Source organism: Neopelma chrysocephalum, unplaced genomic scaffold (assembly GCF_003984885.1).
Source record: "Neopelma chrysocephalum unplaced genomic scaffold, ASM398488v2 Primary Assembly neopelma1_61b, whole genome shotgun sequence".
Classification (NCBI taxonomy): domain Eukaryota; kingdom Metazoa; phylum Chordata; class Aves; order Passeriformes; family Pipridae; genus Neopelma; species Neopelma chrysocephalum.
Window position 1 is genome coordinate 465,302 of NW_020897717.1, and position 24,936 is coordinate 490,237.

General features: G+C 53.6%; 2 protein-coding genes across 3 annotated transcripts in view; both read right to left on the reverse strand.

The window, feature by feature from the left end:
* Positions 1-82, reverse strand: part of SLC35B2 (solute carrier family 35 member B2) — a 7,409-nt gene extending 7,327 nt beyond the window's left edge. The window contains exon 1 of the mRNA XM_027681755.1: positions 35-82. The gene's annotated coding sequence lies outside the window, so the exon portion shown is untranslated. The remainder of the gene's footprint in view (positions 1-34) is intronic.
* Positions 83-1,017: 935 nt separating this feature from the next.
* NFKBIE (NFKB inhibitor epsilon) lies at positions 1,018-15,385 on the reverse strand. Of its 2 annotated transcripts, XR_003533946.1 has the most exons (7): positions 14,959-15,320; positions 4,470-4,572; positions 3,727-3,958; positions 3,467-3,555; positions 2,938-3,186; positions 2,160-2,616; positions 1,018-2,070 (listed from the first exon to the last, which is right to left on the reverse strand). XR_003533946.1 is itself a non-coding variant. In XM_027681756.1 (6 exons), exons 1-6 carry the CDS (start codon positions 15,318-15,320, stop codon positions 2,551-2,553), a joined length of 1,101 nt encoding a protein of 366 aa, XP_027537557.1. In that variant the 5' UTR covers positions 15,321-15,385; the 3' UTR covers positions 1,018-2,550. The 2 variants fall into 2 exon arrangements, 1 of the variants encoding a protein (XP_027537557.1); XM_027681756.1 differs by having other exon boundaries at positions 1,018-2,616; positions 14,959-15,385.
* Positions 15,386-24,936: the final 9,551 nt, after the last annotated feature.

Genomic DNA, 24,936 nt, shown 5'->3' on the forward strand with positions numbered 1-24,936 from the left:
CCGCGCCCACGCCGGACCGGCCTCGCCAACCCACCTGCAGGCCGGCCCCGGCTCCGGCCCGGCCCCGGTCCCGGCCGGCTCCCCTCGGCTCTGCTCCCGGCGGCGGCGGAACCCCCGCCCGGCGGGTGCGCTCCCGCCCCACAGCGGCCCCTGCCGCCCTGGAGGGGCCGCGGCGGGAGGAGCGGGGCGGGCGGGCGCGAGCGGAGAGGTGGCCGGGATGACGGGATCACAGTCACAGAATCATTTAGGTTGGAAAAGACCACTGAGATCATCGAGTCCAACCTGTGGCCGAACACCACCGTGTCAAGCAGACCATGGCAGTAAGTGCCACGTCCAGTCTTTCCCTGAACACGTTCAGGAACGGTGACCACCACCTCCCTGGGCAGTCCATCACAATGGACAAGGGCCAATCTCACATCACCCTTTCCGAGGAATTCTTTCCCATGTCCGACCTAAACCTTCCCTGGCACAGCTTGAGGCTGTGTCTCTTGTCCTACTGGTTACCTGGGAGAAGATGCTGACCCCCTACTTGGCTACAACTTCCTTTCGGGTAGTTGTAGAGTGTGATAAGGTCACCCCTGAGCCTCCTTTTCTCCAGAGTAAACAACCCCAGCTCTCTCAGCCACTCCGCATAGGACTTGTGCTCCAGACCCTTCATCAGCTCCATTGCTCAGTGTCCTTCTTAAAGTGAGGGGCCCAGAACTGGACACAGGACTCAATGTGCAGCCTCACACGTGCAGGGGGACGATCACTGCCCTAGTCCTGATGGCCATACTATTCCTGATTCAAGCCAGAAGCCCTCGAAACTGAACCCTACCAGGCTCCCCCTCCCAGCCCTGCCCCGGGCACACGCCACAGCTGCTCCCAGTGGCAGGCAGTGTCTGGGCACTGTGGGGCAGGATGGGGGCCATGTCTACCCGGTCTCTGCAGCCCTGCACCCCCACCCCAGCCCTGGGCATGGCTACAGGGCTGGCTGCAGCCGTCAGATGGCCACCCAGTAATGTTTCACAAGACATATTTTTAAAACAAATGGGTTTATTTTATAATAACAAAAGGCGCACATCACTTGTTTCTGCCTTCTTCCTTCGCTCCCAGCTGCAGCTCGGGCCCCACTATCCCACTCTGCCCTGCAGCACCTGTCATTCCTGCTTTGGGCAACCCAGGAGTGCCTCATGTCCCCTGTGAAGGTGGCATTGAAGCAGCCGCACAGGTTTGCAGCAGGGTTGAGGCCCTGCCAGAAGGTGAGAGGCAAAGATTCAAAATAAATGCAATCCAGCCCAGGGCTGCTGAAGAGACCAGACAAGCTCCAGAGAAGCCTGGGGGGTGCCTGCGCTGCTTTTGTGGCAGCATTCCCTCACAAGAAGGGAGGAAGAAGACAAAAGCTCACTCCAGAGCATCTTGGGCAATTGCGCCATCCAGGATTTGTCCAAAACAACAGCAGCTGCTCCCAGGCAACGAGGGGAATTTCCCTGGCTGAGGTGGGGTCAGGCAGGCTCCATGCCTCCATTCCCACAGCACCTTTGGCTGCTGGTTTTGTAATGCATTGCATGTGCATCACACGTGCTCCTCTGGCTGGAGAGGGGGCAAGGAAGGGTGGTGAGCTGAACAACAGAAAGGATGTTGCATGAAGATAATACTGCCATCTCCTCTGCTTTCAGCCTGGGGGAATCTAAAACCCAGGGAAGACCCATGCCCTAAGTTTTTAACACCCTTTCAAGACAGGAGATTGGACAGGATCTTTTGTCCTCTTTGCGAAAGAGGAAACCACAGCATGATAAAGCAGCAAGATGTCAGGCACAACAGCAGAAGCAAGGATCCATAACTTGGTCTTCCGGCATCTCCTACAATCTTTCTTCAGCCCTGCAGCCCGACAGCACAGCATGGGAATAGAGCACCAGGCTGGGTGCTCCAGTCTTGGCCCTGAGCACTAGCAAGGCTCTGCAAGTGGGGAAGCCCCTGCGCTCCTACTCACCTTCTGTGGTGCAAAGGACCCGAGGGAGTGGGCAGACTGGGGAAACCCCTGCAGCCCTCATGTCCATGGCCCCTGGCGTAATGCTCAGCCTCCTGATGCTGTGGGGGTGCAGGATGGGTTAGATCACATGAGACCTCTGGTGCCCACAGCAACAACAAACATTTATTAGAGTGTAGACTCTCCTCACCCCACACTTATTCTGATGGCGTTTGGGGGAGCCAGAGGATGCTCTATCCACCGAACAGTGTGAAAACGAGTCCTCTCCTGCTCCTTCCCTGTTTATGCTGGAGACCCCCACAAGTCAGGCCCACAGCCAGGAGGGGAAATTCAGTCCTGCTGCAGTGTACAGATACTGAAAGAAAAGCCTCCCCTGTGTAGTGCTCAAAATGCCACTTTCTTCTGTCTGGGAAGGCAGCCTGAGGCCAACAAAACTTTTCCAAAGAGCAGAGGGGCGGGGGAATAAGTCTCCCAGAGTGACTCTGCTCCTACAGAACTGCAGGCAGGCAAGGTTCCAGCAGGCAGCAGGGCAGCAGCACGGAGCAAGGAGGCAGCCCAATGGGCCAAAGGAGTCCAGCCGCTCATTCAGAGCACACAACAGGCTTCCCTGAGATCTTCAGGTCATCGAAGGGCAGCAAGGCGAGGAGCTGCAAAAGCCAAGGGTACGGACATGTAAGGATCGGGGGTTGTTCCTCTAGCGAGCTGGGGTAGGGGCCCAAACCTTTCCCCCACCCAGTATTGCAGTCGCCCACTTCCCTAGGGAAGTGCAAAGAAACCCTGTCTGGGCTTTCCCTAAGTCTTGAGGCAAAAGGCAGTTATCCCACACACCCCCAGAGCCAATGCCTGCACCCTATAGGGAAGGATGGGAACAGCAGCAAACTCCTCCTAGGAGCTCCCCCCAAATCATCCGACTCCTGCACCCCGTGACCAGCTGTCAGAGCCACAGGCCTCCCCCCACAGAGACTCACATCATCATTGCCATCAGCCAGGTCCTGGGCTGTCTCATTCTCCATGTTCCTCAGCAGAGTGTCAGCCCCAGAGTGTGAGAGGATGGCGGCAATGGCAGCATCCTTGCGGCCCACGGCCAGGTGGAGCGGGGTGCAACCGTTGTACATCTGGGCATCCACATACGCCCCGTTGCGCAGCAGGAACTGGACAGCCTTGCGGTTGTGGCACTCCACGGCCAGGTGCAAGGGGGTCTTCCCACTCGTGCCCTCCTGCAACCCGCAGATCACAAGGGTGTGGGTGCAGGGTCCCCTCAGTTGGGCCCCACAGCACCCACCCGACACCCCATTGACAGGGTGCAGAGGGGGCAGTCCTCACCCCGACTGCTGTTACAGCACCCACCAGCCCCTCAAGGATCTTTACTCTCTGCTCTCTCAAAATTCAGTGCCTCCAAGCCTCAAAGCAGTGCCTGCCCCAAGGCTGGAGGGAGTGCCCAAGGGAGAGACACACTGGCCCAGCCTTGCCGAAACATCACACCGTGCCCAGTCTTACCCGAACATCAATGTTGGCACCACTTTCCAGCAGCAGAGACATCATTGGGATGTTCCCCTTCAAGGTGCTGATGTGCAGACAGGCCAAGCCTGTGATGGAGAGGCAGAAGAGAAAGCTACAGTCAGCCCGGACCACCCCATGGCACACCAATCATGGCTCCATGCTCGCTCTGCTGTGCTCCAGGATCCCTGCATACACAAGTCATGGTCTCTGCCCCAGCCTGGCCACCAGCTCTGCACTGGGTTGACCCCAGGTCTCACCTTGCCAGTTCTGGAGCTGCAGGTCCTGGTGGTGCCTGTGGGGCTGAGCTGTGCCCTCCGGTGGGGCTGTGCTCTCCAGCAGCTGCTGGGCGCACTGCAGGTGCTGCTGCTCACAGGCCAAGTGCAGCGGGGTGTTGCCATTGCGGTCCTGCAGCCCGGGGTTCACTCCCTTGTGGATCAGTGCCTGGATCACATGGGGCTGCTCCAGATACACGGCAAGATGGAGCGGGGTCTGGAGAGAAATTAGGAAAGGGGAGGATGCCCCACAGGACACCAGATGTGATGAGCCACACCAGTCTACAGGAGCCAGCCTGGCAGCACAGTCTGCCACACAGGAGACCCCCAACCATGTCCTGAGGTTATGTGTGGCGGACACTGGGGGGCGTGCAAATGGTTTGCTATCCCCCTGCACCTCAGCTCAGGGATCACCCATGGGGACATATCTCACTCTCCCAAGTTATCTACATTGCCACCCACATTCGAGCTGTGCCTGCTCCCACCCTCTGGGGTTGTCTGCAATGTCCTGGGGCCTTGCAAAGGACCCTTTATCCCACAGTGCTGGGAGCTGTCACACCTCTCTCTCAGGGTGTCTCCACCACCCTTCTTCCCCTCCCTATAAAGGAGCTGCTCATGTGGGAGCAGGTGGGGGGTCTGGGGAAAGGGCAGATGGATTGGGTGTCTATCCAGGGAACTGCCTGCGGCATCTCCCTTCCTCCCATCTTCTGCCTATCACAACCGCATACCTGGAAAAGATCATTTTGTATCTCCAGCACCTCCCTGGGTAGCTGAGCAATGCAGCAGAGTGCTACAGCTGGGACACAGTGGATAATGGCCAGATGAACCAACCTATGGAGGGAAAAAGGGGACAGGAGAGAACAAAAACGAAAAATGAGTCCCGAGTGCCATGCTCAGGAGGGGAGATCCTTCACTGCATGAAGGAATAATCTCTCTGCCTCCTCCAATCCCCTTCCCACCAGCTTGGAGCTCCTCCATTCCACCCTCTCCCTGGGGAAGCTCAGCAGAAGGCCAAGGCAGGAATATGGCCTGAAGGACTCCAGGGCAGTCCTTCTCTCTGATCCCCTCTGACCCTGCTAAGCAATGCAGAGTCCTCCCTAGGACCTCACAGCACTCATGGGGCTTGGACCTGCCACTATGCAAAGCCAGGCCTCCAACTGGTGCAGGTCCAGAGCCTGGGATGTGTTTCCCAGAGCCCAGGGGCCAGGTTTGGCAGCTGTGAAGGGAGGTCTAGGCTCTGGCAGCTGCCCGGGGAATTCCAGTTCCCTACTTCCAGCTGTGCACTGCACTTCTGTTTTCCCCTCCCTGAAGGCAAGCAGCCATAGCTGGGCAGGAGCCTGGTGCTAGTCCAAGATCACCTCTGTGGCACAGCCCCCATGCTACCTGATCTGCTGGTCCACACCAATTTCCTCTTCTCTCCCCCACATCCTTTCCTTCCAGCACAGTTGTGGCAGGGCTGGCACACAGCTGCCAGCTTAGAGGGACACCAGAGGTGCAGCTGTCAGAGCTTAGTGGCCAGCAGGGAGCCCTAGTCCTCAGTACCGTGGCCCTCACAGCCATGGGGTGGTTGGGCAGCCTGGAGTCCCACAGTCCAAGGAGAGGTTTTATTTCCAGCCAGCCCCTTCACAGTCAGAACAGAAGTGAGAGCACAATGGAGGCAGAGGCAAGAGGGAATTTCCAGTCTCCTCCGCCAACCTGCTGTGCTTCCGGGCCCCCCGGCACCAGGCATCCTCCCACGACAGGGCAGCCCCTTTGGGCTGACCCTAGCCATGGTGGGCAGCAGGAGCAGGCAACAGCTCCCACTCTGAAGAGCAAGGCAGGCATGAGCTGAGCCTCCTTCCACCTCCTCACTGCTATGCTGGGGGCCCCGGATAGCCTGTCTCTGGCAGGGATCAGCTCCAAACTAAAGGCTGGGCTCTAAGCAGCTTTGTTTGAGGCAGGCAGAGCCAAGGGATGGAGGGTGAGAGCTGTGCCAGCCTTGGCAAGACAATCTGCTTGTTGGACAGCCCAGCTTTGGGATGCTACCTGTGTTGTGGGGGACAGAGAACATCCCTCTATAGACAGGAGAGCAACACCTTAAACATTGCAGAAAAAAAGAAGGGTTGGGGCTGCCTTCTCACCATTTGCAGAGAAGATTTGATTGGGCTGAGAAGCTCAGAGGCCAGTCCCCCAAAATGTACTTTATTCACCTCCTTCCAAGTGCTGCTCAAAGGCCAAGCCAGCACCTGGAACCCCAGGGACCTTCAGGTGAGCCCCAGTTTTGACGGCAAAACAAGTTTCTCTCCACCTTGCTGCCAGGAGAGAGGCTGTATCCAACAGGAGAGGCTTTGTCCCCGGGGAAGCCCCAAGTCATGCTGCAGCAGGGAATTCCCCACTGGAAGGAGAGGCCACCCACCCACATTTGCCTCTGCACAGCCATGGGGTGCCCCCTCACCAGCAGCACTCACAGGGCAGGGGAGGGGGCTTCGAGCAGGGGCCATGCAGCCCCACGGACAAGGTCTGACCACCCTCAGGGGACTGTGGGGCAGAGGCACAGCCAAGGGGCCCAGGCCAGGAGCAAGGGGACCAGCTGCAAAAATACCCCTCCCCTCATCAGGCTTTCACTGACCCTAGCCTGGGTATGATCCAACAGGGAGATTCCCTGCTTGGTTTTGCATCAGGTCTTCAGTCCCTGTGGCAGCACCTGTGCTGAGGTGTCCTTTGCCCACTTGCAGGGACAGCCCCTGTTTCTCCAAACCTGCTCCCAGGCACCACATGCAGGAGGAGGCCACAAGATCTGCCTTTTACAGGTATGGCAGAGATAAGACTGCTCAGACAGGGGACTTTCCGAGGCAATTCAGCTTGAACTTTAAACCGCTGCTGCTTTCACTTTCCAGAGCTACTCTGGGCTCCCAGGGGAGAGAGCAGTGCCCAGGGTTGTGTCCCACGGCAGCCAGCCCTTGTACCCCAGGAATCCCCCCAGCCCCTCTGCCACTACCCACACCACACCACACTGTCACGTGGGGACAAGTGGGGCAGTCACCCTGGGGAGGTGGTGGAAACCCCCAGCAGCCCTCTGTCACTGCCGGCACCTCACTCTTCCCAGCTTGGATGCCTCCGCAGCTCAACAAGGCGGTGCAGCCGCTCGGGTCTGAGCTGACACCGAGCAAGTTTGGGCATCCATGGTGCAGAGGTGATGGGGGTGACCATCCCCACCTGGCCAGAGCTCAAGCTTTCACCTTGCAGCTGAGATGTGCCTGCTTTGAAGGATTGCTTTCTCCCCTCCCCCATCCTTCTCCACCCGGGTGCAGCCTCCTCCTGTACTCTCATTTCTGCATTCGTTCCCGCCTTTCCTCATTGTCAGCCCTCAACTTCCTGAAATGGCTGCAAGAACCTTGAGCGACCCGGATTAATCATGGCAAGGCCAGCGGGCTGGGATGATCCCACCAAGAGCACGTGTGAACTGAGGCACCCTGTGCCATGGGCTGTGATGCCAACCAGCAATTGGGATTGTCTCCTGCTAACCCAGGAAACGTCCTACACTGAGGAGACCTGAGGCACAGGCATCGTGCCAGTCTCCATTTCTTCTGGCCAAGGCAACAGGACAACTCTCTGTGCCATGGCAGCTACTGACGGGGCTGCTGCTCCGTGCTGGCACGGAGTGTGCAGAGCTGAGCCCCAGAGCCAGGGCTTGGCGATGGAGATACCCCCTCGCTGCCAGACACCGCTCCTCACCCAGCCACGGCCGCGTGCTTTTGCCAGAACAAGCCCTACACCCTGCCATGCTCAGACCCTCGCCCTTCCCTGGCCTGCCCGCACGCCTCTCCTCTCCCTCCCTCCGCTTGCCTGCTCCCTCCCTCCCCACGCTCCCCCCTGCAGTTCTCCTGGCTGCAGCTAGGGGGGTGGGTGCCCAGCGGGAACTTTCAGGAAGGGCAACAGGGAGTTTTAGAAACGGCAAGGGATAGAGGAGCTCTGGGCAGGGGAAATGTGGCAGCAGTAGAGACTGCTGGGTTCATTCTCAGCTTTTCCACTTGCTCACCAGCTCCATCCTGGCACAAAAGGATTCAGCACTCTGAATCACAAAGGTCCCATGGGCACAGGACATTCCTGGCACAAAGTGATCTAGCTGTCATCAGAGAGATAACAACCCTGGAGCAGAGAGGTTGGGGCTATCCCTGGGGATGTCCCTTTGTCTGAACACACCACGCCCACACTGGTCCTAGTTTAGGCACAGGAGAGCATCCATTTCCACAGTGCTGTCCCTCTCCAGCTTCTGAGTGACCTCAAGTGTCATGTAGGAAAGTTTCCACACATGAGGACTGGAGGCAGGAGAATAGGGTAAGGGTGATACCCAGCTCTGACACACAAGCAGAACTGATGAAGTCCCATCAGTTCTCTGACTATCCTTTTCTATCTCTCTAGAAAAGGGTCTGACAATGCAGATCCCCCCATCTGTAGAGTAAGACACCTCGTTCTCAAAGCAGCCTCTCCCTTCATCATCTCACCCCAGAACCACCTAAGACATAGGATCCAGTATTCAGTTGAATTTGCTTTGATAAATTTTTCTCCCTCTCTAGATAAGGTCCTGGTCTGCAGGAACAGTTCGCTCCCAGCTCCTTATTTTGGCTGAGTGGAGCATTAGGAAATCATGCAAACAATTCACACAAGAGAAACTTGTTCAGTAGAGGAAATGGCCCCAGCAGCAATAGAGGGGAGGAAAACAGCAGGGGAATTCCATGCTTACCCTGCTCTCCTGTTCCAGGCCTGTAACCTGCACTGCTAACCGCTTCCTCAGCCATCAGCATGAACCTCTGCCAGCAGGCTCAGCAAGCACAGCTCCATCCTGCCCTGCAGCCCTGAGCCAGCCCAGCCTGGCTCCCTTCCTCCCCACATACCAAAGCGATACTGCCCTGCTCCACAAAGCTGTTCCATCTGCCCTCTGGCAGCTCCAAAGGACCAGTGGATCCCAGCTGGCTGTGGACTCCTTGGCATATCCTGTGTTCCGGCCCTGGGTCTCCTGTTCTGCAGGTTTCTTCTCCCCTTCCCTGGGAAGGGCACATTTTGAATTTGAGCAGAGGGGGGATGGGATGGGACTGGAAGGAGGTTGTGGCTAGTGGGATGCCACAGTGGGTTCAGCATTCCTGATCTTCAGTCTGGGCAGCAGCTGCTTCCCAGACTGCTGCTCCTGGGGCCAGAGGAAGAGGTGGGAACCAACAGGTGAGCAGAGGAGACAGCCTCACCTTTCCTGGGGTGCTCTGCAGAGGGCTTGGTCTGGGTGCTTGCAGATGAGGGGTGCTGGAGGCTGACTGGCAGGAGAGGCATTGTGAGAGGGCTGTGAGCACCTCATTTTTCAGTGAGGTGGGGAGGAAAGGGAGGATGATGGGGAGATGAAGGTGCCCTGACAGCACCTCTGGCCTCATACCCTCTAGACTCTGCACCAACACATTTGAGAATCTTGCTCCATTTCTGAGCAGATGGTGGGTCTGGGATTGCAGAAGCACTAAACATCAGATGCATGTGGACTGTTCCCTTCAAAACAAGGGGTCTGTCCCGCACTACCATCAGTGCATGGATAGGCCAAGCCAGAAAGCAGGTCAGCTCATACTAGCAGGGGCCAGTCAAGGTCCGAGAAGCAAGATGAACAATTGTAATAAAAGCAGCAAACATCCCAAAAGGTCCATTGACTGTGGTAAATCCATTTCAAACGGAACAAACTCCCACTCTCACTCATTAGGAGGCAAATACATTCTACAGTTTCCGTACACACAGAGATATCTTGAGGTCAGAACAGCCTCTTACAAGAGGACAGTGCCTGGACTTTGCCAGAGCCTGTACAACACACCCTAGCAATCATTTACAGCCCTGCACGTATCCTTATTGCCTCAGGATTTTCTCTTAATGAGGCATGAGCCGGGAGTCTAGGATACCTCAGAGCCCCCCTTCAGCCCTGTATCTACCCCAGTCAGAGGGGCTTCCCAACTCTGTGACACAGAGAGCATCCCACGCAGCTCACTGAGAGACACCCTGTAACCACTCTCACAGCTCGGACCCCACAGCCTCTCCTCCTACACAGTCACATCTGACTCCTCGTTTATCCACATTATACTAAAAAAAACCCCTAACCCAAACCAACAAAAAAATGAAAATTTCTTTGTTGATTTAGCTGAGCTCAACCCTTTCCCAACAGGGGCCAAGCTGCCTCCAAAGTGCAAGGACTTGAAGTCCTCCCCACCTCGGCTGATCTGTTGCAGCCAGGCATCAGGCTTCTGCATCCTGGGACATGGAAATTTCCAGCCATTCTTTCCCTTCCCCTGTGCTGTGTCTCCCCTTAGCTCCAAGGCAAACCTAGGCAGGTGGAAAGTCTGAAGAAACTTCCTCCAGGCCAGGCTGAAGTCATCCAAACAGAGAAAAAACCTCTTCTTGCATGCACAGTCTCAGAAGGCTGTCAGGACTTACCCACTTTATGCCAAGGCTGTATGTGTGTGACCCCTGAGGCAGCCAGCAACTTCTGGGGCATCCTGTGGGATGCTCCAGAGCTTTCTGCCCTTGCTTGGAGGGACATCAAGCCCTCCCCTGTTTACCAAACTCCTGAGCACACACAGAGGAAGAGCCAAGAATCCAGGGACAGGGAGCTGGACACAGGAAGTTCTCTTCTCCCTCCTGCCAGACCCATGTTAGGACTCACTTTCTTCTCTGCTCCACAATGGTAGCATGCTAGGAAGCAACTTGGGATGGACTTGAATTCTGACGATCAAGGAAGGAGGTTTCTTTCCAAAGCCCCTCTGGTAAAACCAAGAGCATCCCCACTTCCCATTAACTATGGCCATCTCACTACTGGGCAGCCAGCAACAGCCCAACCCAGACAAGCAGGGGGACTCCCAGCCTGACCAACAACCAGGTGTGCTCTCTGCATTGGATTTCTTTAATCCTGAGTCTCTCCAGTCCTCTGCTTCTTTTTCCTTCTTTCACAGTAATTGCCCCTTGTTATCACACACTGAGCATTCCCCCACTTACACACACCGGGATCCAGGGCTACAGGGGTTAAGCAACAACCCTGCTCAGCAGGGGAAGCACGGAGCAAGCAGCCACACTGGAGCAGACAGCCTGAATGGGGACAACCTCTATTCTCTGCTCAGGGAAGATCTCTGGCAAAGGGCTCCATGAGTTGGGAGGGTTAAGACTGGCACATGCTGGTGTATGGTTAGAAGTGGCCCCTCAAGATGAGCCTTCGTGCTCAATGGCTACCCAAGCAAGCAAGGGCTCAGCAGAGAAGGCCCCTTCGCTACCATCATGCGGAGAAGAGCTCAGAACATCACCTCCCATGGGGCCCCAATTTTACTCGATAAACTGTCCCCAAGCCCTAGTTAAGGCATCTGAGCCTGCGAGTCACTGGCACGTGATTTCTTATCAGCAGACAGAGCAGCACTTGTCTCTGGTGGAAGGAGGAAGTCAAGCTTCCTCTGCTCTCCTCCCTCCAAGAAACATGCGCCCAACCAAAACCACTCAGTCCCATTTTCCATCTGAAGGAGGCTCTGGTCTCTCTCCTGTGATTGAGCTGGGGTCCCCCGACCTTCACCCCCACAGAGGTACTGCGCTGCTTTGCATACAGAACCCCGTGCAGAAGATAGTCACCCTCCTGTGGGGGCGCAACCCCCAGCCTTTCCATCACCGTGGCATCAGGTATCAATGGCATAAATTGGCATGTGGCCCAAGGACCAGCATGGGCACCAAGGAAAACACGTTTTTAAGTTTAAGATAGTCCTAGAGAGAGGAAACTCCGCTTAATTTCACACACTGATGAATCAACTCTGCCTCTCCAGAGCTGGCAGAGGCTGACATAAGCCCAAGCAACCAGGGAGGTTTTCCCTTGTGCTGGAACATAACAGGTGACCCCATCACACCCCATTTCACCTCAAAGGTGCTGGTCCCACAGCCAGCCCTTTCCCAGGATGTTGGACTTGTGCATCTGTCTGTTGAGGCTGGGAAAGAGGGCGTTTCCTTAGTGAATCCTAAAAAAGGTTGAGGTGGTTCAGAGGTTGGAGCTGCCTGAAGCCTGCTCAGAGCTAGCCCTGTCTACAGTTGGAAAGCCCCTCTCTTCATTTCCATGTAGAGTATTCCCATTGGGACCCAATTCAGCAGAAAAAGAGCTTGTTTACATGGAAGAGATGGATACTTGGAGGAGTATTGGGTCACAAGGAAAAGACAGATGCTTGGAGGAGACCATTTGAGCTTCAGTGTACAGGGTTTGTTCTCTATCTGGCCACGGAATAAGCAAGATACATATCACTGCCCTAAGTGCTCCCATCATCTTCTGCCTGCCATCTTCTGCCCCATTCCTCATCCTTGACCTCTGCTGCCCTGCCAGCTGAGCCACTCTCTCTCGAGGACTGATGTCCCTCTGACCGATTACTGTAGCTCCGACTTCTCGGAGGTGGAGGGGCTGCCAGTGGTAGTGAGGAGTCATGGGGGGGACGACATTTGGGCAAATAATTCTTGGAAGACAGCACCCACATATTTCACTGGCCATCACACCCCCCTCTTTCCTCTTGGCCACTTCCTTCTTGCCAAAGCTAGACTCCTAATTCTGAGCGCAGAAAGAGCCAGTTTTAGGCTCATTGCTTCATCCCATCTGGGTTGACGCTCCTCTCCCGTGAAGGCGGGCAGGGAGGCATCCAGGGAGGATCCTGCTGACGCTCCAACCACCCAAATACACGCTCCTCGCCTCTGCTTCCACCTCCTGTACTTCCCCCACAAGTGCCAGACAGACAAACAGGGACACCTCAGGATGGCACAGATGGGTGAGCCTGAGTGAGCTATGGATAGTGAAGATTTTTGTCAGACGGAGAGCCGAGACTTTTGCCAGCTCCCTTTGTGCAAGCCCAGTGCTCCTCTCCCCTTGGTACCAGCGAGGGCATCTGGGGAAACAGGAACCACTTAGCCAAAACCCCTGAACTTTTTGTATTTTCAGAATTACAGTTACAGTAAAGTGTTATTGCCTAAGTCTTCTGAAATATAATGACAGTATGATTTTAATTCTCTGCCTGGAGCTGTTTTGTGGCAGACATTAAAAAAAAGCACACAAGGAAATGTGCTTGTGTTTGGGTTTGTCTGGCCAGATGAAAGGGATGTAACCTGTGCCCATCTGATCCCTTCTCTCTGGGGACCTTCTGTCACTGGATGAGCAATTGCTCCATAGACTTTACTATCAGCCCTGACTGTTTTCACATACAAAAACAGCGGCAGTTCAGTGAGTCGCTGGGTGCTCACAGTTCCCAGTTGCATCGACCTGAGTTGAGAATGTTCAGCACTTCTAAATATAAATGCCACCTACCTCTACCACAGGGTCAGAAGGAGAGACAAGAATAGCAGAGCCTCACCACAGCCTCACCATTCTAACCACAAGAATAGGTTTGGTTTTTTCCCCAGCAGTGGAAGCAGATCCCAGGAAAGCAATCTCCTGTGTGGACACGGCCAGTCTGGAGCTGTATGAGCTGTACCACCAGCAGATGTTTTGCTCCCACCCTCACTCTTTACAGATTTCCTGTTCTGAACTGCTCTGTGAGTGAGAGAAAACAGAAGAGTAACAGGCAACCGTTTGGGGACCTCTCCAAGAGCCTCTCCTGCCTACAGAAACCAAGACACCACTGATTAATGTTTCCCTAGTTAATAAGATGTTTGCATTAGGTCTCTCCAAGCAAGTCTGACAGGCAAAGGGCTCAGCTCCCAAACAAGATAGCCCCAAGCAGTAAAAGCATCTCCATGTGCATCCCAGCTGCATCTACGGGGCTCACTAAAAAAAACAGTGAGTGAGGAGCCCTGGGCACACCATGATGGACAAGCCCAAGGGGCTTTCTGAAGCCTTACTTCCACAGCTCTGATGAAAAGACCCCTGGCTCTCTCAGTGGGCACCTTGGCTCTAGCGTTAGAGCTGGGAAAACTGGTGCAGCTGCTCTATGCTGAGGAGCCCCAGAACGAGCCCATAGATAGGACAGGACTAGAAAGTCTGGCTGGGGAACGTGGGAGGTTGGGTTTAGTCTAACCTTGCATGCCATGAGACTTCCAGCCAATCCTCAGAGCAGATCCCACAGTAAGCATTAATGAACTAATTAGCAGAAGCACAGACTCCTTCCTAACCGGGAAGTAAACACACAGGCTGTCTCCCAGCCCATCTTCAGCTTCAATCCAGATGTGCTCTGCCAGGCAAGGACAGAGCCTTCTTGCTGCCACTACTGAAGACATTTCCTTGCTCATATCAGTGCCTCTTGGTTTCTCTTCCTCTTGCACCATTACTCAGTATTAAACTCCAGCCTGGGTTTGGGGCAAAGCTTTGCCCTCAACTGTGAGAACTTTCACTCATACTCTGTGTGTACACTCATGACGACAACCTTCCGTCGAGGGAATGTACAACGGGAAAAAACGCTGTGATTAGGTGAAGGCAATTACCAGAAGCCAAACTAAATAACTCTGGCGTGATGCCTTTGCGCTTGAGAGGGCATTACGGATGTGGGAAGCCCCCCCTCATTAAGAGAAACACTTGTCTCCGTCACAGAGGCTCACGAGGGCAGCCCCTTACTGGGATGTGCATCTTAACTGTGCCAAAAGCTGCGGCTCTGCCAGCAGGTTGGCAAAGCAAGGCAATTCCCACCTGAGAACAAACAGTTCTTGGGTTGCTGGGTTGAGCAGCACCTAATACAGCCATCCCAAGGTCTTGTCTTGCATAGCCAATCTTGTTTCAGATCTTGCTTATATGCCATCTCATGCAGCCAAGCCTTACTGGGGAGGAAACATTGAATTCTTTGGGTAAGAGACAGTGGGGGCTTGATTTGCTCCCTCTGCTCTTCTAGTTGCTAGCAGCCCCATAGCAAACGGAAGCTAGCTAGCTTACTATGGTGGGTTCATTCTGTGCCATGTAACCTGGGGTACATCTTTCTCTGCTCACTCTCTAGGACCCGGCTCAGATGCCCCTCAGGCGGGTGAGGGGGTCACCAACGCAAACCTACAGCGGGGTGCCAAGCATCCATGCATAGCAAGGCAAGGCGGGAGGCTCTCAGGACAGGGATTTGGGGAGTCACTCACAGCCCGGCAGAACGGATGCTTCTTGGGGGAGGGATGAGGACCACGGCAGACTCTGCCTGGCTTATCTCTAGGCACCGGCTCCCCGCCGCCAGCCGGCTGCGAGGGGCCAGGCCCCGGGGCTGGGGGGGCCCGGCGCTCGTAGCTCGCCCGGGGGTCACTCACGTGTCTCCGTCCTCCGAAAGGTAGGTGAGCGCATCCAGCTGCTGCCGGCTGAGCCCCTCGGCCGGCGGCGACGGCTCTTCGGGATGGCTCCCCGGAACGCCCGGGAGCCCGGGCAGAGCCTCAGGAAGGGCGCCGGAGCCGTAGCTGGAGTCCAGCCGCTCCTCGGCGGCGGCGGTGGTGGTCTCGGCGAGGGTCTCGGCGAGGGTCTCGGCGAGGGTCTCAGGGGCGGCCTCGGGGGCGGCGGGGGTCTCCTTGCCGCCCGGCAGCGAGCGCAGCGACTCGATGCCCGAGTCGCACTGCCCGTCCTCTCCCTCCCAGGCCGCCGCTTCCTTGCGGCACTCGCCGCCCGGCGCCCGCGACATGGCTCAGTGCCCGCCGTCCGCCTGCCCCGGCCCGGGTCCCGGTCCCGGCCCCGCTCCCGGCGCCGGTGGGCTCATGGCCGGAAAACCATCGAGTGGCGGCCGGCGCAGAGTCCAAGGCGCTGTAGCTCCGCCTCCTCCTCCTTCTCCTCCTCCTCCTCCTTCCCCTGCCCGCACTGACTCAGCCGCGCCCGGCCCCGCCTGCCCGGGATTCCCCTCGCCGCCGCCCCGCCGCGCTGCCCCGGCACCCCCCGGCACAACGAGGGGCTGTCTCGCCCTGCCCGCTTTATCCAGGGAGGGCGCAGAGGCGGCAGGAGGGAGAAACCCACCCGTGGGCACGGAACGCGTGGGCACGGAAGGGCGGGCTGGGGCGCGCAGGAGAGGGAGGTGGCCACGCTGCACTTCCCGAAGCCGGGCAGTACGTGCCGGTGTGTCCTGGGCCTGCCTCCTCCCCTGCCCTGTTGGCTTGGGTTCTTTAAATAGCAGGCAGGTTTGCCAGGGGTGGAAGAGGGACCTTGTCAAACTAGGCAGTGTGTGGGTGAGGATGCTGTTGCATGTGCAGGTGCTGACTGAAGCCGCAGGCTCTGTGGGAAACGATATGGTGGATGTCACTTACTGGTAGCAGAGATAGGTGTGAACAAGAAGTTTGCTTTTCCCACGTGCATGGATTAAACCGTTTCACCCACCAAGACACTTTCGCATCTGTCCTGCCTGTAGAAGCAAAGGGGGGTCACTGCAGTTGGCTATACAAGCCTCTTGGTCCAGCCCCTTCCCACCATCTTTCTGTGTTGCAAATAGAAAGCCCAAAGCCCAGAGTGGCTGCCAGGGCTCACACAAGAGCAGCCAAGACACAGAGATAAAAGCTGAAAATAGAAGTCAAATGAAGGCCCAGCTCACTGCCTGTGAATGGTTGACCAGCCTGCATTTCAGTGCTCTTCTTCCAAAGCCAAAACTATCCAGTGGTGTTCCTCATGGATCTGCATAGACATCATCTAGTTACTTTCCAGTGTCCCAAGCAGTGAGCTTTCCTCAAAGGACAACCTAGATAGCTCTGAACACAGCTGATACTTTAAAATCAATTTCACTTTTTTGCTTTTATTGCTTGAGGTGACTTTCCGTCTCTGCAGGGTGCCCATCTTTCCAGTTCATCCCAGCAGAAGGAGAAGGATCTCCTGCAGGGAAGCTCACCTGGGAAGAACTTGGTGATGGGTACTGGTTGGGCTCGCACAAACCACATGCAAAGCACCAATGATTTCCCTTTCCCACACTGCAGCTGCTGCTTTGGGTTTGCGTCATTGCCCCAGCACTGGCTGCTGGGCCTGTGAAGCACAGCCTGCTGCAGGAGAGCTGTCCATGAAAAGTGCCTCTGACCAGGCAGGGAGAAAGGTTTTGGGGTTTGGGGACAGCAGGAAGGAGGCAGGTATGTCTCTTTTGGCATCAATAACTTCCAGTCATAAGTTTTCCTCCCACGCTCAGGATCTGTTTCAGTGTCTCCAGTTGTGTCCCTGGCACTGCCTAGCTGCAAGACTACAATTACTAAGGGAAAAGAGCTTCTCCCACATCTATCAGCTCTGTCCAATGCAGGGTGGGGTTCTGGGCCATATATCCATGCCACTCCCTCTCACACCCTGGTGGTGGCTGCATCCCAGCTCTACCTGTAGCTGTTGTTCCTGACACCCACACAGAATCTCTATTCTTCCACCTTTCCATACCCAACTGCTCCTAGGTTACCCATCAACTACCTTCTAAAATGCCTTTGCCATTTTCTCTAATAACATACTAGATGTTGTTAGCAATGCAGCTCCATCAGGGAACGGTTCCTTTTACACTTTTGTATGGGTAAAATGAGGCATTAGGAGAAATCCACTTTGGTCAAATCAGCACAAACCTGTGTGGTAATGCACAAAGATTTCGTTTCTCTGTGAACTAGTTTCTGCTTACCTTTGCATTAAGTGGCAGTCACACTTGTTTATCTAGCGATGTTGTGTTCCAGTTGGGGCATAGGTGTGGATCCTGATTCCGGGGCTAGAACATGTTCAGAAGTGATTCAGCCGAAGCCAAAGCACAGAGCCTAAACTAATAAACCCTGGACCAGCTCTACAGGGGGGCAATTCAAGATACACCACTGTGGACCCTACAGTCCAGTCCACTGCAAACTTTCTTCACCTCTGGCTACCAAGCAGCCCTTGGAAGTGGCTTTCCTCTGCTGCTGATGTGAGTTCAGCTGGAGGTAGTGATCTTGCAGTTTCCTTAAGGGAAGCCTTGACCTTTCTTGAGCTGGCTAGTGCTCTCCTGGGACTATGTTGCAATGGTCTCCTGCAGCTGAGCTGTGAAGACCAGGCACTCTCCATTTACATCAGCTATCCCACCCAGGCATCCATGGCCAGCCACTCTCTACTCTTTCAACTACACCCACTAATACCCAGCTCAGGTACCATCTCCTGACACCCCTCCTCTGGCTGGGCATGCTTCTATTAACCCTTCAGAGAATTTGACTGGAAAGCCTGAAACAGGAACTTGGCCACTTTGCCCTATTATGTGCCTTCTGTCTCTCATTCAGCAAGGCTTGGGCTCATTTTCATGCTGTCTTCATAACAAAGAGCTTTTCTGCCTGGCCGTGTGGGTTTTGGACTTTCATTATTTTCAGAGGCTTTAAATACAGAAAGATACACATCTACAAATGCACATGCATATATATAATATCTATATATAATGTATTGGCAGGAAATAGTAGTGTAATAAAAATATTTAAATAAAATATGAGGCCAATCTTGATGTTCTGATTTGCTTTTGAGGGTTTTAAAGCCGAAACTCTAATTCTGGGCTGTCTCCAGTCCCCCTTAAGATGTGTCACTTAAAGTGGTTAAAACTGCAGGGAAAAACTAAAGAGAAGGGGATCTATTCCCACTAGAGGTCAGTGTCAACACACACTGCTCAAGGCACCCAGCGCTACTCAAAATAACCTCTCTGGCAAGCAACTCGGCTCAGAAAGGCTTTCCCATCACACTGCACTGCCAGAGCCTGGATGTGGGAAGGAATCACCAGGCAACCCGGTACTGTCCCTAATAATGTCCTGTTCCCAAGCACAGCCCTCTGATTTATGAAGTGAAACCCAGGTATCTGCACTTGGCTTCATGACCCCAAGCTCTGCCCACCTCAGTAGCAGCCTGGCCTGGCATCAGCATCTTCTCTATTCTTTGAGCTGTTAACTGGGTGAGGTGAAATGCAGCTGCAAGAGATGGAGAAAGGGAGTTTATGCCCAGTCTGCTCTGAGGGAAAATAATACTTAATTTTCAGCTGTGGTCCTCTGTCACGTTTAAGCAACATAGGTTACCTGAAATTGTTAGCAGTTCTTGCCACAATAATTTACACCAGGTAACATGACTGGTGCTACTGGTGCTGTCCACTGCTCAGCTTTGGCTCCATGTGAGCACTGGACTGCCGTGTTCTCTGAGGATGAAGCCCTTTTCCCTTGTCCCCAGAATCAGAAATGCTGAGCCCACAAGAAATGTGCTAGATCCCCATCTGAGGAAGCTCCCACTGCACTCTTCCACACCAGAGATGTCACGGGACACCCCAAGCAGCAACCTGGACCTCTGCCTTGGGCTCCGGCTCCAGCTGAGGGCTCAGTCCTGAAAGCTGGGCTCTTCAATGGAAGCAGAGGCCCTGGGAGAGCAAGTGAAGCTGCAGGAAAGACAACAGACTCTCTGCTCTGACTGTGGTTCCATACATCTGGCAGCAAATCAGCTCTGTAGTGCACCAAACTGGGTCACTTCACTTTCTGGCCTAACAGTGGGGGAACATGACTTATATAGATTAAATGCCCAGAAGCAAGCCCAAGCTTTCCAACAGAGCAGTGCAAAGCAGGTCCTCCTCAGGTACTCATTTGCTGGGGTAGTCAGTCCAGAAAGAGCTGGCTGCCCTCTCCTGGTAAGTCTGGCTGAAGTCACAGGGTCACTTTGAATCTCTCCAGGGATGTTGCTCCAGGCACCTGGTTGCTTTTTCAGTAAGGGATTATTTGCAGTCAGAGTTTTTCTCCTTGCAGTCCATGTTGGATGCCTCTTGTCCTTCCGCTGTGCACTCCTGTAAGGTATGGAAGCCATCACGCCAATATGGTGACACAACCCAGAGCAGATCAGGTTTGTCTGCACATGGTGGGTGGTTGGCAAGTTGCCCAGCTAATGCCCTTCCTGGGAAGATTCCCACTGTTGCTCAGAGTCCCACAGCAGACAGGGCAGTTTCTACCTCCTTCTGTTTTGTGTATATGTGTGTATGATGTGTAGGACATCAAGAGGATAGACAAGGAAGATTAATTAATTCTTTGAATGGGGATCACACTGAACTCACTCTGCTCTCAGCCACAGCATTCACTTCCACAAACAGAATGTGATTGATATAAAGATGCACTAAAAATCCTTGACCTTACAAAACCCCCAGATATTTAACAAAACTTCATTCTAAATTATATCCTTCTTGTGTAACTCCTATCAGCTCAGTGGCTGCAGCAGCAATGCTCTGTGCTTGCATCTGGGCAAATGCATGGCTGATAAGGCCTTGCTATGTATTTATGTGTGTGTGTGTGCTCAGAGCTCTCCCAAAGGACATGGCAGATGTAGTTGTGAATGGGAAGGGGATGGCAGATGGTCTTGGAGAACTGATAATAAAACCATGCTTATATAGATGGTGAAACTGTGCCCTAGGTGAGAAATCTTGTCACCTGGGGCTCTCTTTATAGCTAGCGAAGAGACATACTCGCTTCCAGAATCTCTGATAACCTCTGTCCGGCCACACCACTTTAACGAAGAATGCTCCTCCCTCCCCATGGAATAGCCATGGAAGGCAGTGCTCCATTGCTGGGCTATCATTTATTCATGACTCTCTAAGCACAGTTCATCTGGCAGAGACTATTCAAGACAAAACACAAACCTCAACTCACCCAACCATCCCTCAGCTCACCTTGCCAGAGAGCATAGGACAGATGCTGCCAATGCTGCATCCTGGGCTTCAGCATCGACACACTGGACCTGATGGCCATGAGAAGGGAGGATAGGTTAACTTTCATTTTTGAACTGATTCTGCTCAAGTTGCTTCCCGCTTCACCTCAGCCCCTCATGACAGCCCTGCACTCCCACTAGCCTAGTCCTTGCCTCCTAATAGTGCTCCAACTCTGCTGGTCCCTAGCAAGCTGCACGATGCTGCCAGAGGTATTACTCATGCAAGCTCGGCTCTGCTCTCGGGAGAGTTAAACCTCCTGGCTGCCAGACTGAATTAGAGCTTGTGTCTCTCCACACTTGCATCAGAGTGATTTGGGAACAGGCCTGGTGGAGCCACACTACTGAAAGCAAGTGAGGAGCCCAGGCAGAAGCTAGGAGAGAGGAGTGAGCAGGGTGGCTGGCTCAGGGTGGCAGAGAGGGGAGGGAGGGGTGAGCAAACTGTTTGAAATATTCAGGTGCTGAGCAGGAGCAGGTGGCCACCCCATGAGACAGAGAAGCTCTGACACCATGAATAGGTGATGAACAAATCTGTGTTGCCCAGGTGATGGGCACATAGAAAATGGGATTGCAGCCACTCCCCAGGACCTTGGCCTCACTAACAGACCCAGCCTAAGCAATGGCCCTTAAGCAATGCAGACAATCATGCACTGGGCTTTTAGCCCCTTCCCTAGGACAGCCTCATCTCTCCTGCCTGTCTAAGTCCATGGGGAGAGCTGGATGGAGAAGGAATGCTTCTCCAGATCAGGGTATGTCAACTCCAACTGCTCAATGTGGAGAAAGTGAATTGCAACAGAAACCTGCTTTCTGCTTTTAGGTAGGTGACTCCCAGCCTGTAACTAGGGATAGACTACATTCTCTGAGCCACTAGTTTCTGTGGTTCACTCCTTTCTGGGGGTAATGGGCCAAAAATCTAAGTCAGAACAAAACATTTGCCAGAGGAGGATTTGGCTCAGTTTCCAGGCACTTGGGGTGGTTGCTGCTGCTCTGGAGTTATATTGGACAAAATGTCCTGAGGACTGTCAAATAGCATCTGGGCAGCACTGAATCCGCTTTTCATTTCTAGGGGGAATGTGAGGGAGGGCCCTGGGTATCCTGCTGGGCTACTGCAGAGAGGAAAGTGATTTAACCTGACCCAGAAACCTCTGCAGAGCCTCACAAATAATTGTGATGATAACAAAATAGACTCTCATGGGGCTGGATGGAAAATAAGGGAACTGCACACAGGCAGCCTGTTGGAACAGGAAGAATCAGAGCAGGGATCAAAGAGTTTTCAATGACAGCAATTCTATGCTGTGAAATGCACCTCAGAGCAGCAGCTATAAACCCACCTACTTCATGAGGCTTAAGACTTTTGAGTGTTTGTGGACTGCAGTTGTGATGTGTACCCCTGTTAGTGATGTGAACAGAAACTAGTTCCCCAGTCACAAATTAGTGACCCTTGCGGGTTTCCTTCCCACAACAAAAAAGGCACACCTAGATCTCCTCCCAGCAGACATGAAGTCTGAATGTAGCAGACGAAAACATAACTAATGGTACATATTTTCTTGAGGACAAAGATTGCAGAGGTGGATGGCACCCACACAGTCAACACCACTGACCAGTAGTGGCAAAGGGATGTTAACTGGAGCAAGAAGCATGTTCATTCATCAACACTCACCTTGTTGCATTAATAAGAAGCAATTTAATTGGAGTGACACATTCTGGAAGGCTCAGGCAGCCAGTGCAAAGTATCCGTGAAATTTTTAAATCAAACAAGGGGATTCTCTGCAACATGTCTTCCTAAGAGACAAAAAGCAGCACACCACTAGGAATCATTGATTGCTTTGGAACAAAAGAGTGAGTTTTGATCACTCTTGGCCTATTGGACAAAATAAAGCTAAATACAATATATATGATGCTGCAAAATCCATTTTTATATTTACGCTACAAATACCAGCATAAGAATAGGTGTCTGTGGCCATCTGGTTTAAAATGCAGCCTCTGTCAAAATTTTTCTAGAAATTAAATGCAAATTTGCTGCATAGGTACAAACTAATAACATATTTAAGCAGGAACTAAAAGGCTATTTTCTGTAGCTACCAGAGACAGAAGAGTGAGACCTTTTCTGGTTTGATGCATTATGGAAAGTGAACAAATACTGCTAATATGATGTCATGCTTTATGTCTGCCTGGAACAGATATGAATGTCTCTGCAGGGTGGTAGTTACAGGGTATCTGGAGAACAAACCTACTGATATTGTGGTAAGGGCACCACCCCTACTTCAGTTGCTGTGTCTTCTTAAAAGGCTCCATGCTTCTTTCAACCATTTTGTTACATCAGAAATGCCTCCCTCCCAGAAATGTCCTGCTCTCCAACATGATTTTCCAGTAGAGCATCCTGAATCCTACAGGAATAACTGGAGAGAAATCTCCCTTATTTTTCTCTCTTGCACCCAAGAGAAGGAGGGTTGAATGGATAGGGCAGTGTGTTGCAATTAGGACTGCTGGGTTCTCCCTGTGCTGGTAACACAGAACACAAACTTGGATGTTGGCCATCCTGCTTCAGTTTCCCAAAGGCCTAAGCATCATGTAGCCTTATTTCTCCCATTCCTGGGAGGTTTTGTGCCCTTTGTAACACATTATCAGCCATGCCTTTGGGTTCCTATATGAGGGTTGAAACCTGCCTGTTTCCCATAGAAAGTGGCTGAAGTGGCTTGTACAACTTCAGACAGAGCAGGGCACACGACCTCTTCGTGACACCTCAGCTCAAAAATAGCATAGCTGGTGATGCACTTGACAGTGTTGTCTCCAAGACATGCTGCCCCGGATCAGTATCAAAGATGCCTGATACAAAAAACTCTACCTCTGAATAACCAGTAGCCACTGACTCCAACAGTGGAGGACAAATTGCAGGGCTCTGTGTGTGTGGCTCCATAAGGGTGGCAGCAGCCCACTTCCCAAGGGTTAACCCTAGTGGATAAAAAGCACACCAAAGGAAGCTGCTCCTTGAGTCTGTGGGTGTGCTGTGATATTCCTTGCCACAGAATGCATGGAGCATCTACAAGCCTAAAATCAAAACAGATTCAAAAGTGAATAGATGAATTCCCTGGAGAAAAAGACACCATGGACTATTAAAAGCAAAGACATAAACTCGTATTACCTTTTCTCCCCCTCAACCTCCTGCTTTGCTCTTTTTGTGCAATATTCACATCTTTGAGAGAAAATCTGTGCTGTTCCTGGAGGTTGATCATCCCCCAGGCGCCTTTTGGTCTAGCTGAGGTCACATGCTACAGGAGTCCCTAGCACTATAAAAAGCAGAAATGCACATAGGAATGCATATTATTTACAACTGTCTATTAGTGTGCATAGAATAGCATTCAGTGCTGCTACAGGAACCCTGACAGCTCTGGGCTTGTGCCTCTTTGCTTTGCACTGCCACAACACAAACGCACCGGTGAGCTCTCCTTGGAGGCATGGGATCCATCACGTGAGGATGGGTCTGAAACCCTCCAGAGCCAAAGTCTTCTGGGAAGATTGGGCAGAGGGTGTCTGAGCAGTAGGCAGTGAAATTCCAAGCAAGCTGCTCCTGCTTGCTGCTGTTCCCATGGAAACAGGGGAAAGGCGAGAGGAAATGCATCCCCAGCCTCTTTTGAAGATGAGCTCCTTCAGCAGCACCCCCGGCCATCACACCTATTCCCATAAGAAGCAGGGTTTGGCAATTCCCCTCAGATGCATCTCCTTGAGTGAGACTATCAAGCCTATGGACTGTTCCTTCCTCACCCCAGACAACAGTGGGCAAGAGCATGCCAATCATCCCATTGCCAAGGCTGAGCCTCTGAGCTCAGAAAAAGTGAAGCAGTTTCCAGCAAATTCTGCAGCTTGTGCTTCTCCCCAGTTTGGAACTGGGGAAGCACTGGCAGAGACACCTATTTCCTGACTGTCAAGGAAGCTGGACTCTACCTGCAATATCTGGACCTGAACAAGTCGGAACCTTCCCGAGCTCTGCGTGTGTGTCCCCTGTGTATTTAGATTGAAGGTTTAAAGTGACTTTCGCACTCATCCCTGCAACCAAGCCAGTTAGCTCTGTGTGTGAAATACACTGCAGTTGCCTCTGCAATAGCTAGCTGAGTATCCCTGGGCCCGATGGAGATCATAGCAGCAAAGATGCTGTCCAACCTAAGGTTTTCCCTGAGTGCTAGCATTAGCACTGATGGTCACCCCTACCTCACCTCCCCCGACCAGCTGGGATGCCCATATATTAGAAAAACAGACGGAGTTCACGCAAAGTGCTCTTGGTTCTCCTGCTTCGTCCCGAGGGGAGGAAAACCCACGGGACCCCTCACCTCCCCATCAGCAGCCCGGTTGGGACCGAAGCCTGCCGGGACAGCCTGACGCCCCCTCGGCAGGGCTGGGAGCGGGAGCCCTCCCCGGCCGCGCCGGGCGGCGGCTCCACTCCCGGTGACGCTCGGGAGGGGAGGCTGCGCTGGGCTCCCTCCCTACCTGCCTGCTCCTTGCCTGCCTCCCTCTCTGCTGCCGGCCGGCGCATCAAGGTCACTCGCCGCTCCGCTCGGGCGGGCGCGGGTCCCGCCGCGCCCCGATCCCATCCCATCCCATCCCATCCCATCCCATCCCATCCCATCCCATCC